This window comes from Fonsecaea monophora, assembly GCF_001642475.1.
Source record: "Fonsecaea monophora strain CBS 269.37 chromosome Unknown Scaff19, whole genome shotgun sequence".
Taxonomy (NCBI): Eukaryota; Fungi; Ascomycota; class Eurotiomycetes; order Chaetothyriales; family Herpotrichiellaceae; genus Fonsecaea; species Fonsecaea monophora.
In genome coordinates, this window is record NW_019173950.1 from 282,515 (window position 1) to 294,271 (window position 11,757).

At 52.8% G+C, this 11,757-nt stretch overlaps 6 protein-coding genes across 6 annotated transcripts; 2 read left to right on the plus strand and 4 right to left on the minus strand.

Annotated features, from left to right (window-relative positions):
• Nucleotides 1-184: 184 nt before the first annotated feature.
• AYO21_03781 (hypothetical protein) lies at nucleotides 185-1,975 on the minus strand (the record flags this gene model as incomplete). The annotated part of the gene is made up of 3 exons (XM_022653755.1): nucleotides 185-663; nucleotides 769-1,763; nucleotides 1,833-1,975. The coding sequence occupies 3 exons, from the start codon at nucleotides 1,973-1,975 to the stop codon at nucleotides 185-187; spliced, it is 1,617 nt and encodes a 538-aa protein (XP_022513998.1).
• A 774-nt stretch (nucleotides 1,976-2,749) lies between these two features.
• AYO21_03782 (hypothetical protein) lies at nucleotides 2,750-4,454 on the minus strand (the record flags this gene model as incomplete). Its single annotated transcript, XM_022653756.1, has 2 exons — nucleotides 2,750-3,468; nucleotides 3,536-4,454. The coding sequence occupies 2 exons, from the start codon at nucleotides 4,452-4,454 to the stop codon at nucleotides 2,750-2,752; spliced, it is 1,638 nt and encodes a 545-aa protein (XP_022513999.1).
• Nucleotides 4,455-5,012: 558 nt separating this feature from the next.
• AYO21_03783 (hypothetical protein) lies at nucleotides 5,013-5,956 on the minus strand (the record flags this gene model as incomplete). Its single annotated transcript, XM_022653757.1, has 3 exons — nucleotides 5,013-5,051; nucleotides 5,130-5,292; nucleotides 5,358-5,956. The coding sequence occupies 3 exons, from the start codon at nucleotides 5,954-5,956 to the stop codon at nucleotides 5,013-5,015; spliced, it is 801 nt and encodes a 266-aa protein (XP_022514000.1).
• Nucleotides 5,957-6,612: 656 nt separating this feature from the next.
• AYO21_03784 (hypothetical protein) lies at nucleotides 6,613-8,289 on the plus strand (the record flags this gene model as incomplete). Its single annotated transcript, XM_022653758.1, has 3 exons — nucleotides 6,613-6,915; nucleotides 6,984-8,034; nucleotides 8,090-8,289. The coding sequence occupies 3 exons, from the start codon at nucleotides 6,613-6,615 to the stop codon at nucleotides 8,287-8,289; spliced, it is 1,554 nt and encodes a 517-aa protein (XP_022514001.1).
• A 720-nt stretch (nucleotides 8,290-9,009) lies between these two features.
• AYO21_03785 (hypothetical protein) lies at nucleotides 9,010-9,599 on the plus strand (the record flags this gene model as incomplete). The annotated part of the gene is made up of 2 exons (XM_022653759.1): nucleotides 9,010-9,063; nucleotides 9,204-9,599. The coding sequence occupies 2 exons, from the start codon at nucleotides 9,010-9,012 to the stop codon at nucleotides 9,597-9,599; spliced, it is 450 nt and encodes a 149-aa protein (XP_022514002.1).
• A 170-nt stretch (nucleotides 9,600-9,769) lies between these two features.
• On the minus strand, nucleotides 9,770-11,378 carry AYO21_03786 (hypothetical protein; the record flags this gene model as incomplete). The annotated part of the gene is made up of 2 exons (XM_022653760.1): nucleotides 9,770-10,399; nucleotides 10,452-11,378. The coding sequence occupies 2 exons, from the start codon at nucleotides 11,376-11,378 to the stop codon at nucleotides 9,770-9,772; spliced, it is 1,557 nt and encodes a 518-aa protein (XP_022514003.1).
• Nucleotides 11,379-11,757: the final 379 nt, after the last annotated feature.

An 11,757-nucleotide genomic window follows, 5' to 3' on the forward strand; every position in this document is an offset into this window, starting at 1 on the left:
CGTCCAATCTTCTTTTCTTCTTCACTTGACGGGAGAGCCGGGCGTACCATTGTTGGGACTTGCTATTCAGCCTTAGCGATTAGGTATATATATATGGCACTTGTCATGGCCATGGTTTGAGTCTTGGGAACGGAGGGGATTGACATGTTTGACATTCTTTCTAGGCGAGGAAAGTGCGCGCCGCTCAAGGCTTCAGCGACAATTCCTTGTATCGTTCTCTAGCCACCTCGTCACAGCGAGCTCGGTAGTCCACCGCACTGCCGTTGTAGATGACCAAGGTCCGCGTCTTCTTGCCGTCAACGTTGCTGTTGACCCCCGTGATCCAGGAATCGACATCGTTGACCAACAGCCCGTCGCTGCAGGTTCTGACATGCTCCGTCCACGCTTTCTGGCCTTGTTCCGTTGCCTCGATCACCGAGACGCCATTGTCGCGCGCATATCCAAGGAGATCCGCGATCCATTCGACGCTGTATTCGATGCTGCGTGGGAAATTCCCAAGAGCCGAGTGCGGACCCATGGCCATTAGCATGTTTGGGAACCCTGAGACCAAGAACCCCAGTTGCGTCTTTGGTCCCGGAGCCCATAATTCCTTCAACCGCTGCCCGTCAACGCCGACAATATCAATCGCATTAAAGCTTCCGGTCACAGGGTCGAATCCAGTAGCTAGATTTCAAAAAGACACATGATCAGCAAGAGCCCGCCGAATTTCGGGATGATACACAATCCAATTCCTAGACAAGAGAATGCGCAATGAATGAATGGCCTTACCGTAGATGATGACGTCGAACTCTCGCTCTTGTTTCGAGGTTTTGATTCCCTTCTCCGTGATGCGCTCGATGGGCTCCTCATTCAGATCCACCAACTCGACATTCTCCTGATTGTATACTTCGAGGTATCGCGTTTCGAGCGGGACCCTGCGCGTGCCGAACCCGTGGTCCTTGGGAATAAGTTTCTCGGCCACCTTGGGGTCCTTGACACGCTCCCTGATCTTCTTTGCGACAAATTCGCTCAGGAGAGCATTGGCCTTTTTGTCCGTGTAGACGTCGCGGAAGTTGCCCATCCACAGCCCAAAGCCAGGCTCATGGTAGTGCTTCTCCCAGAACGCTTCCCGCTCCTCTGGCGAGACGTCAAAGACACTGCGGGAATCAAATTGGTGGATGAAGCATCCCGGCGTCGTTTTGCAGATGGAGAATATCTCGTCGTAGCGCGCTCGGATGCTCTCCATTTCTTCGGCGTCGATCTTTCGGTTGCCCAGCGGCGAGCACCAATTCGGTCGGCGCTGGAAGACGGTCAAAGTGACCGCCGACTTGGCTACCTCTTGGATGGTCTGTATGCCGGTGGCACCTGTCCCTATCACCGCGACCCGTTTTCCAGCATAGTCGATGCCTTCCTTGGGCCAGAGACCTGTGTGGCTCCAAGCCCCCTTGAAGTTGGGAATGCCCGGGATCCGTGGCAGGACCGGGTTGGTCAGGGCGCCGATGGCCGTGACGAGAAAGTGCGCGCTGAACACTTCCCCCGACTCGGTCGTCACTTTCCACTGGTTACGCGCCTGGTCGTAGTGTGCCGAACGAACGCGACTCTGGAACTGGATGCCGTCGCGAAGCTTGAATTTGTCGACCACGAAATTGAGATAGCTTTCCGTCTCGGCCTGCGGAGCGAAATGTTCCTTCCAGTCCCACTCCTTCAAGACGTCTTTGGAGAACGAATAGCCATAGGTCCAGCTCTCGGAGTCAAACCGTGCTCCGGGGTATCGATTCCAATACCTATTTCATGAAGGAGTTAGGTACAAAATCCAGGCCCCTACTAACAGAAAAAGACACTTCGTCTCTTACCATGTTCCGCCTACGCCGCTGCCAGCTTCAAGGACTCGGGCAGAGATGTTGAGCTCGCGTAGTTTGTATAGCATGTAGATCCCCGAGATCCCTGCTCCGATCACGAGGACCTCAAAATCATGTTCGGGCGAAATAGAACCCATCTTTTTTCTCCCTTTTCTCACTTCTAAGCGACGAAAGTACGCGACGACTACGGTTCGATGTCTGCCCAAGAGGTACAGGGCGTTCGTTCGTGCCCCTTTATGTGTCAATGTGTTCGGGAATGGAGGACAGACAATCTGGCGCCAAGTAGCTCTTATAAAAAAACGACACGATGTAAGTCAAGACTTGTGAAAAGACTCAAGAGACTCAAGCACTAAGAAACCCCTTCTTAACCAAAGACCCGGTTTATGCCATCACTGAGTTATTTGCCCTTTTGCATTCAGCGAGACGTGGGTCATATGGCTGCGGTCCCTCCTTTCTGCTCTCCGGCTTCGCTTTCCCGAATCACCCCTGGGGAAGCACCTCCACGGACAGGATATAGATTCTTCTCCGAGAACATGAGTCTTGTGGAAAAATACACCTCGGTCCATAATGGACCGGGAAATGATCGTTGAAGAGAGAAACTGAACGATTAGGTTGCGCGGCTCAAAGGCTTTTCGTTCAATCGCTTGTAGGTCTATTCGGAGAATGCTGTGCGGGAAGGCGATAGCTCCAATGGAGCAATGTATAGCGTGAGGTCCAAGGAGATAGAAATCCCATTCTAACGTGGCTTGTTATGTGGGAGGCAAAATATCGAGTAGTATCAATTGTACATTTCCCATTGCAGCCTCGCCCACTTCCTCGACCCCAGGTTTTTGTCTCTCCAATCCCATTGTGAACCGCTAGCCTCCTCCCTCTTTCAACCGCGGAATCCACGTCTCTACCTCTAGCTTCGTCTACACAGAGGCCTTCTCAGAGTGCACTGCTGGCCCGTCGCCGTCGCCCTTGGTCTCCTGCACTGAAATAGACGTTGTGTGCGGATCGTCCGTTCCATCGCCCAGCATTTCCAAGAACCGCGCCTCCACCAGCTCGCTCGTGATGGCGGTTTGATGGACAACGACCAAGTCCGGGTCGCCAAACATGTCTGCGATTTCCTCCATGGGCTTGTGCAGCGTGTCGGGGAAGAAAACAAAGACGGTGATGGAGCCCAGGGCGGCGAAGATGATGAAGACGAGGAAGAATTTCCAGCCGATGCTTTCGAATGCCGTGGGCGCAGCCTGCAACCAGCAGATGTTGATGGCGTTGTAGACCATGAAGGCGATGGCACCGCCCTGTGCGCGGAGGTGGCTCGGCCAGATTTCCTGGATGTAGAAAAACTCGGGCCCGTCGAGGCACAGCTCGAAGCTGCATCCGAACAGGTAGATGAACGCCACGGCGGCCGTCTGTGCGGATTTGTTGGACCCGGTCAGGAAGTTGGCGACGAGGGCAGTGTAGATGATGAGGCAGATGCACTGGAGGGCGAAGCCTGTCCCCATCAAGTTACGGCGCGAGACCTTGTCGACGAAAGTGATGGCGATCATGCTGGCAACGCACAACGTCAGGGTATAGCCTGATTGCAGTAGCAAAGTATCCACGCCCGTGTAGCCCAGTTCAGAGTACAGGGTGACACCGTAGTCTGATTTAAAGGCCCAATCGTCAGTTATACTCCCACCAGGTCTGGACAGAATTGAGGATCAACCTACTCTGAATCACGATGAGACCCGCGCTCATGATGGAAAAACTGAGCATTGCAGAGATCAACGCGCGTTTCCGATACGATGGCCGCGTCAAGATCAATTTCCAACTGGTGTCTTGACTTTGATCAAACCGTATCTGCTCGTGAATCTGGTAGAATTCGCGTTTGGCAAATTCATCGCTTGGGTCGCTCGGGTCCGCGTGAAGGGCACGCAGGATCTTCCACGCTTTCGCAGACTGGTTTCGGGCAATGAGATATCGCGGGCTCTCGGGGAGCCACCAGCAGCCAGCTAGGAAGATGATCTCAGGGACCATGGCGATACCAAGCGGAGCACGCCAGGCGTCGGGTGAGTCGTAGTAGTAGAAGCCAACCCCGACAAACCCGATGATCGAATAGCCAACATTGATCATGACGGCGTGAATATCCGAGAGTTTGCCACGGTGCCGTGGTGGGACAATTTCGCTGATCCAGAGAGGAACGCCGCATATCGCTTGGAAGCCACTGATCTCAACAGCGTCAGTCTTCTTTTGTAGTGTAGCAACGCGGAAAAGGACATACCCCCAGCCCAAAAAGAAGCGAAATACAATAAACATTGCCACATTCGCAGCTCCAGTGAGCAGTGCCTGCGAAACAAGAGTCACGCAGATGGCGAATATGATCGATGGCTTGCGCCCATATCGATTTGCAAACCAGCCGTGCACGAAAGCGCCCCAGGTCGCGCCAACATAGTACAAGCTGGTGACGGCACCGGTCAAAGAGGCGCCGTTTGGACCGTCCAGGCCCATCTTGACAATGAATGACGGTTGTCCCAACGTCGTGCTGATCACCGAGGCTGTCATGCCCATGGACGCCGAAGCCATGGACATGGTCAAAACCATCAAGACGGTCTTGACCCTAACGTGGCCCTTTTCGTTGATTTCGTGCATTATGGCAGATGTGCGAGAGCCCTTTTCCTGTCCTTCAAAGAAGCTGTTTCCTTTTTTTTTTGGTAATATGGAAATCAGTGTGATAGAAGTACAGGGCACGAATTTGCTTGCTTCCCACGAGGCCCGTCCCAGAGGTGGGCCATTTATTCTTATGTGATGCCGATGCTAACGTCGGTCAGTACGGGGTACTAGCAAACCCCAGAGTCACTGTGGGTACTTTTGATGCGGAGCCATGGATGTGGCGGTGGCCGGAGAAGTGAAATCCGGGGAATCCTTCAAAAAGGAGAAGCCGACCGGTGGTCTCGACTCCAAAGGGAAAGGGGGGGGGACTGGGGGACGCGAGCCATAGTAGTAGACTAGCAGCATTTTAGTACGTGTACAGACATGTGGTTGGACCTGTGGAAAGTATCTCCACATATCTCAATGAGACTTTATTGGTTATATTTGCTGCTTAGCTGCTACGGTGTATGCTCTGTCTGATACATTTGCGAGGCTTGAAATTGCCGTCCCGCGTCCATTTTGCTCTCAATGTCAAGAACAGCTGCCCACGTTCGACAGTTAACAGCCTTTTTCAATCGCCGCGTCAACGTTAATGACCTGTCAGCACCAAGTTAGAGTGGAATGTCGAGCACTGTGGGGCCGCAGCGAGGGAGACATCACCAAAGGAGGACTTACGCTTCCAGAGATATATGCTGATTGATCACTGAACAAGAACAAAATCACCCTCGACACCTCTTCAGGCTCACCTATACGTTTGAGAGCCGTCTTTTTCACCAAGACCTCATTAACTTGGTCGGGATTTCCCAGCTGATCTGCAAGAGCTGTGCGAATAATACCTCTGATATTTTTGTTAGCCCCGTATCACCACCACCACGACAAAGGCAGAGTCATGGAAATACTCACGGGGCAAGGGCATTTGCTCGAATACCTCTTGGACCGACCTCGCGTGCGAGACACTTGGTAAGACCAATGACGCCCCACTTGGCAACAGAGTATGGTGCATTGAACTCGGGCCCATATTGGCCTGCAATACTGGCCGCATTCACAATGGACCCATGGCCCTTCATGTTATTCAGCTCCGCTCGCACGCAATTCTTGACGCCGTTCAAGTTAGTCGCCAGCATATCGTCCCAGTCATTGTCTTTGAGCACGTCGAGAGCGTATCCCTTTCCAAAAAATCCCTGGTGACCGACGTAGCCAGCCATGTTTGCGGCGCCGTCCAGTCTGCCGAAACGCTCTGCTACCTCCTTGACGGCAGCATCGACAACGTCGGCCTTTTGGACGTTGCATTCAATCGAAATGCCCTTTCCACCCAGCTTTTCGACCTCTGCGAGGACGGCGTCGGGCTTCCGCAGGTCCAGAAGTCCAACATGGGCGCCTTGTTGAGCAAGCATCAGAGCCGTTGTCCGGCCCATGCCCGAGGCTGCACCTGTAATAACGAAAACCTTGCCCTTCAGGTCACTGTATACGGCCGTGCCGTTGACTTCTTGGAATGTCGTCATATCGTTGTTGGGACTGCTGGTCTCGCAAAGTAGACAGGAGTGAGAAAGAAGAACTGACAACGAAGCTATAGCTTTGCGCTCTTCCTGTGAATTGCGAATGTTTAGGCCAGTTTAATGCTTCAAGCTTAAGCAAAGGTGTCTGATATGAAGTTATCTCGTCACAAAAAAAATAGCCCCGAAGGGAGGGGGGAGGCATAGTCTTCGCCATCTGTCGAATTACTGTCAATGCATACTGGTCTTTTGCAAAATCCACGGAGATTGTATTTAATGTGGGTAACAATGTTTCTATTAGGAAGGCCGAGTAGAGTCATCTGACATGGATGCGCAGACTCTGTGAGAGTCAAAACAATACGTAAGGAGTGCCATGAAGCGTTGTGAACAAATCAAAATTCAACAAATGTCCACCAAGACTCAATGCTATGCTTGAAATCAGATTTTTAGACAAAGTTTTGAATTTTTAATCCGGACAAAGGTACCCGGTACCAGCCAGCTGGTATTTCGGTATAGAAAGCGAGGGGCATTGTATCTCCGCCGTGGACGGAGCTCCGATCCCACACAGAGTCTAGGGGATGTTAAGAACAGAAAATTGTTTGACTTCTCATGAGCTTCGACGGCTCTGTGATGCATCAACTCTGCGGTGCTGACATACTACAACAATGGGATTGGCACTTGTCCTCACACAAACACTTCAGCACTGGTGGTGGGCCATCCTGTGTCTCTTATGCATTGCGAGACTTGTCCACAACTACTCGAAGCTTTCGTTTGTCCCCGGCCCAGCGTTGGCCGGCGTGACCGACCTGTGGAGATATTTCCACGGCAAGGCTGGCAAATGTATCGACGACTACCAACTGCACAGAAAGTACAACTCGAAGCTGCTGCGCGTCGGGCCGAACCAGATCTCCGTCTCGGATGCCACCGAGGTGACCAAGATCTATGGGTTGAATCCGATCTTCAACAAGGTGGGCCGTCTCCCAGTGTATTAGTTACGACTGAGACGGAAGCTTGAATACGCTGAACAATGATACAGGGGGAGGCTTATGTGACGCATAGCTTCACGAGCATTTGGGGGGAAGTGATGCCCAACCTCTCTTCGACGCGAGATGAGAAACTCCACGCACGTTTGAGGAGACCGGTAAACAACGCCTATTCCATGAGCACGGTCATCGACTATGAATATCTCATGGACTCTACCACGAATGTCTTCTTTGACGAGTTGACGGAACGTTTCGCGCGGACTGGCACAGTCTGCGACTTCGCAACCTGGCTCCAGATGTACGCCTTTGACGTTCTGGGTGAGATCACATTCAGCAAGCGCTTTGGCTTCCTGGAGGCCGGACATGATTTGGAAAACATGCTCCATCACACTGCTCAGCATATGGAATACCTCGGCACGATGGGACAGTTGCCATCGCTCGATAGATGGTTCCGACTCAACAACCCCTTTGCGCGACTGTTGGTCAAGCCCAATGCCATTGTCAGGTTTACCACCAAGCACATTCATGAGCACAAAACCCGGTCCGAGGAGCACAGTAAACCGGACTTTGTGACCCGCTTTCGAATGGCTCAGGAGAAATATCCCGACGTCATGACCGACCCCCAACTGATCGACTTTGCCGTCACGAATGTCAGCGCTGGCTCTGATACCACGGCGATTATCCTCCGCGCCGTCTTCTTCTACCTCTTGACAGATCAACCCAGACTTGAGAGGGTCATGGGCGAAATCAGGCAGATACTGGCAAAGCGACCAAGGGACCGCAGCTTTGAGGACCACTTCTCATGGGCCGAGGCGCGGCAGATGCCATTCCTCCAAGCCTGCATCAAGGAATCCTTGCGAATGCACCCAGCACTGGGGATGGTCTTGCCTCGTGTGGTGCCTGTTCAAGGCGCCACTATCTGCGGTGTCTTCATTCCCGGCGGCACCGAAGTGGGATGTAACGCATGGACGGTCCATCGGGACAAAGACGTATATGGCGAGGACGCCGACCTGTGGATACCAGAGAGATGGTTGGACGACGACGAGGAAAAGGTCAAGATGCTGGAGAGATACAACTTCGCTTTTGGCGCAGGCTCTCGGACTTGTAAGTGGTCGACCTTTGGTTTTTTCGACTCGAGTATTCTCTGATCCCAAAGCAGGTATCGGACGTCATGTCGCCATGCTCGAGATATCAAAGCTGGTGCCCGAGGTGTTTCGACACTTTGAAGTGGAATTGGTAGACCGCCATCGCTACAAAGCAAAGCCAGGATGGCTGGTGGTCCAGTCCGGATTGGATGTCGTACTCAAAGTGAGGGACCCGAAAACACTAGAAATTTCTCAGCAGACGGTCGAGTCATAGTCTGTATTGACGTCGGAAGACGAATGACCCATTTGAAAAGCGGCTCCGTGATATTAGACAAGTTGAGGCAAATGCCGACGTGGGTTGGCCCTGTAAGTTGGCGATGTATCGGAAGGCTGAGTATAAAAGTCGCTCTGAGGGTCGATAGATCTAGCTACTTCTAACATACCGTTACCTCGTACACGTTCTTTCACATAGGACCAATCCCGTGAATCCACTGTTGTACGAGGTTCCAGATTGTACGAAAGTCGTCGAGTCGTGTTGTAACTGTGGAGATCGGACTTTTTTTCGACCGAAAGAAACGCCTGAGGGCCATTGGTTCCACCATTCGACTATGCGACTTCCTCAGGGCCATCGTCCGTGACTGGTCCATTCGTTTGATTTGTCGAGACGGACTACTTGTTTATTACAAAGCTCCAAGACTTGGGGCACCAGGGGGAATGCGGCTGTTGAGTGACGTGATGAAGCTTGATAGGTACTCACTACCTGGACGAGGATAGGGTCGCAGCTCAGTTTAGTTGGACTGGGTCTTTCTTCTTCCACCTCTTCGTCGCTGACAAATGAAACGGGGGAGTGGGTCAGGTGGTGGACGTCTTGGACAGCAGCATTGAATGGTATATAAAGAAGAATGGCAGCCATGCACACAGGTTTAAGAGACACTGTATAGACCTACTCTGTACGAAGGATTCATATCTACCGAGTACTGTGTAGCAAAAGAAAATGGCTTCAAAACAAGACCCCGAGAGAGCGAGAATCCAGAAATGGCTCGAAGATGTATGTGGCTCTTCATTCATTGCATTCCCCCCTTCTTCAGCCTCGTCACCTCCCCTTCCTTCCACCATGTATACCCTCACGCCTCACATCACCACGCCTCGCTATTAGTTGAACAGATGCTCAATTGACGTCCCACACAGAACCACGCCGCCTCCGCGACCCTCTCGGCCTCGCACTGGTGCAACAACTTCTTCTCGTCCGACATCGTCCTGCAATTCGGCAACCACCCACCCGTCCAAGGCCTGGAAAACGTGCGTGACCACTTCTTCCCACCGCAACTGGCCCGCCTGGACCTGATGGAACACTACATCGAGTACTTCGACTATGTGGCCCCGCGGATCTACCAGGCCGCCCGGATCAGGTACCGCGTCAAAGGCGACGATCCGAGCGGGAAGGACGATGTGGAAATTCCGGGCTTCGCGACGTTCTACGTCAGGGAGAAGGAAGACGGAGGACTGATCTGCTACCGTATGGAAGTATTCATCGATTCGAGGCCGCTGGAGAAGAGGTTGCAGGAAGTCTTCAAAGGCGAATAAGGCAACGCTATGATTGAGGAAGATGTATATAGCACCTCAATACCCCCAGTATGCGCTACCATAATCAGTCAGGTATGAGGTACACGATCGCATATCCACCAAAAGGAAAATGGGCATCATCACAACATTACCGCTGCCGTCAATCATCATTCTTCTCTGCACGACCTGCTTCAATCTTTCTCATTGATTCGTCTGTCCCAATCCTCCCCAATTTTCAGACTCTCCACCACAGCAACCCTCTTCCCGAGCCCTGTCCGCTCTTCTTTCTGCCACCATTTTTCTGTTGCCTTGTTCGTTACGGATTCGTCATCCGTATCAATCAATCCACCATGGCCACCTTCGTCACCAATCACAATGACAGTCTGCTTGACCCAGCCAGATAAATCTGAGACAATTTCGCCATCACGACCGCAGAGGGACTCTTGGATATACACAACCTCCGGTGAAAGGCTGCGGAGGATATGTTTGTGGCCGTTATGCGAGGTGTAAGGCAACACCATAGTGTCTCTGTCAACAATGCCAACAGCCTGATTATAGAGGATCTTGAAGAGAGAGGTTGCTTCGTCCATCGGGTTCGGATCGACTTGGGTCAGTATGCCATCACTCGGGAACTCCCCTGGCGTTTGTGCGGGAGTTTGTGCATCTGCGTGGCTAATGTTCGAGAATGAAGATGTCATAGACTGCGAAGGCCTTGTTGCGGTGTGGCTGAGTGGGTGTACTTTTAGCTCTGGGGCGTAGATCAAGACGAAAATCCGCGTTGTGTCGGGATCGATGTATTCCGGGAGATGTGAAAGGATTGACTACAAGCCTCGTTAGCATCCTCATATCGCAGACCTGGAAACATAAACTTACCGCGAGCTGTTCAACATCGGACTCGGTACCCGTTTCCAATGCAACGGCTGATACTACTACAGCCACTGTCTTCCTTTTCCGGTTGGCAATGGATACTGACTTGGGGAGCTCAATACTTCCGGAAAAGAACTCGTCGGCTGTTCCGCGCCTTTGGATGCCTTGTTTGATCTGCCGGTCATTGTCTCGCTGCTCGGCCTCCTCGCTCCATCGTTCATGATCCTCGTAGCCTTCGCCACCTCCACCACTCAGTGTGCTTATAGCAGCACCTACCATCGCGCCCGCCGCGGCTGTCGCGGAAGCGAATGGCTTGTTGGCCCAGTCATATGATTGAGGTTGACCCTGGCTTCGCGTTCGATCGCCTAACGGCGTAGTTGATCGGCCGAAGCCCAGCGCACTGGACATGCGGGCGACGAGACCGGTTTCTTGCTGGTCATCCACCGTAGTTGAGAGATTGCGGTATCCTTCTTCCGTCCCACGCCATCCTGGAGGCGGTGGGCCGCCTTGAAAGCCTCCAGGAGGAGGAGGTCCTTGAAACCCGCCCGGTGGCGGAGGCCCTTGGAAACCATCAGGAGGGGGCCCGAACCCTCCAGGCTGTTGTGGACCGGGTGTCATTGGCATGGGAGCGCCACCTGGAGGAGGAGGTCCTCCTTGAAAACCAGCCGCCATCGGTGGTCCGGTTGGTAGAGCTCCGCTCATCGACGCATAGCCAGGAGGAGGCGGCCCTCCCTGATATTGTTCATCTTCGCTCGATTCCTCATCATCTTTTCTCTCGCCCCAGACCCAGGCAGCAACGCCAATGGTCGCTGCTGTCACAGTGAGTACAAGAGGAACCCAATACCCAAATGTCGACCTGCTGCCCGAGTATCCGTACCCTCCAGAGGTGGTCGTCTTTCGTTTGCGCTCCGTCACCGTGTATGAGTAGGACATGGCTGCGCGGGGATGTCACTTGGGGGCTAAGAGATCGAGTGCGCCTGGAGAAGGGAGAGGGTTTGGGTGCGACCGAGGATTGCGACAACGTCAAGTTCTGAAAGGCCGGGTGGTTGGGTGGAATGATGGAATCTGGCTTTTGTTTACTTTTCTTCAGCCGAGGCTCGCTCGTATGTTGATGCGGCGACTCAGGGGAAGTTTCAAGAGAGTGTAAGATCCGGCATCACAAGATGCTGTATTCGTGACTCTCGCATGGGTAAACTGGAAAAAAGTTGACATGGAGGAGGAAGAAGAGAAAAATAGGCAAGGTGTTTTGGTGAGCTGAGCGCCTCGATTCAATGAATCCGCGTGGCTGGAAGCGGCATCTTGTCCCCAGCCC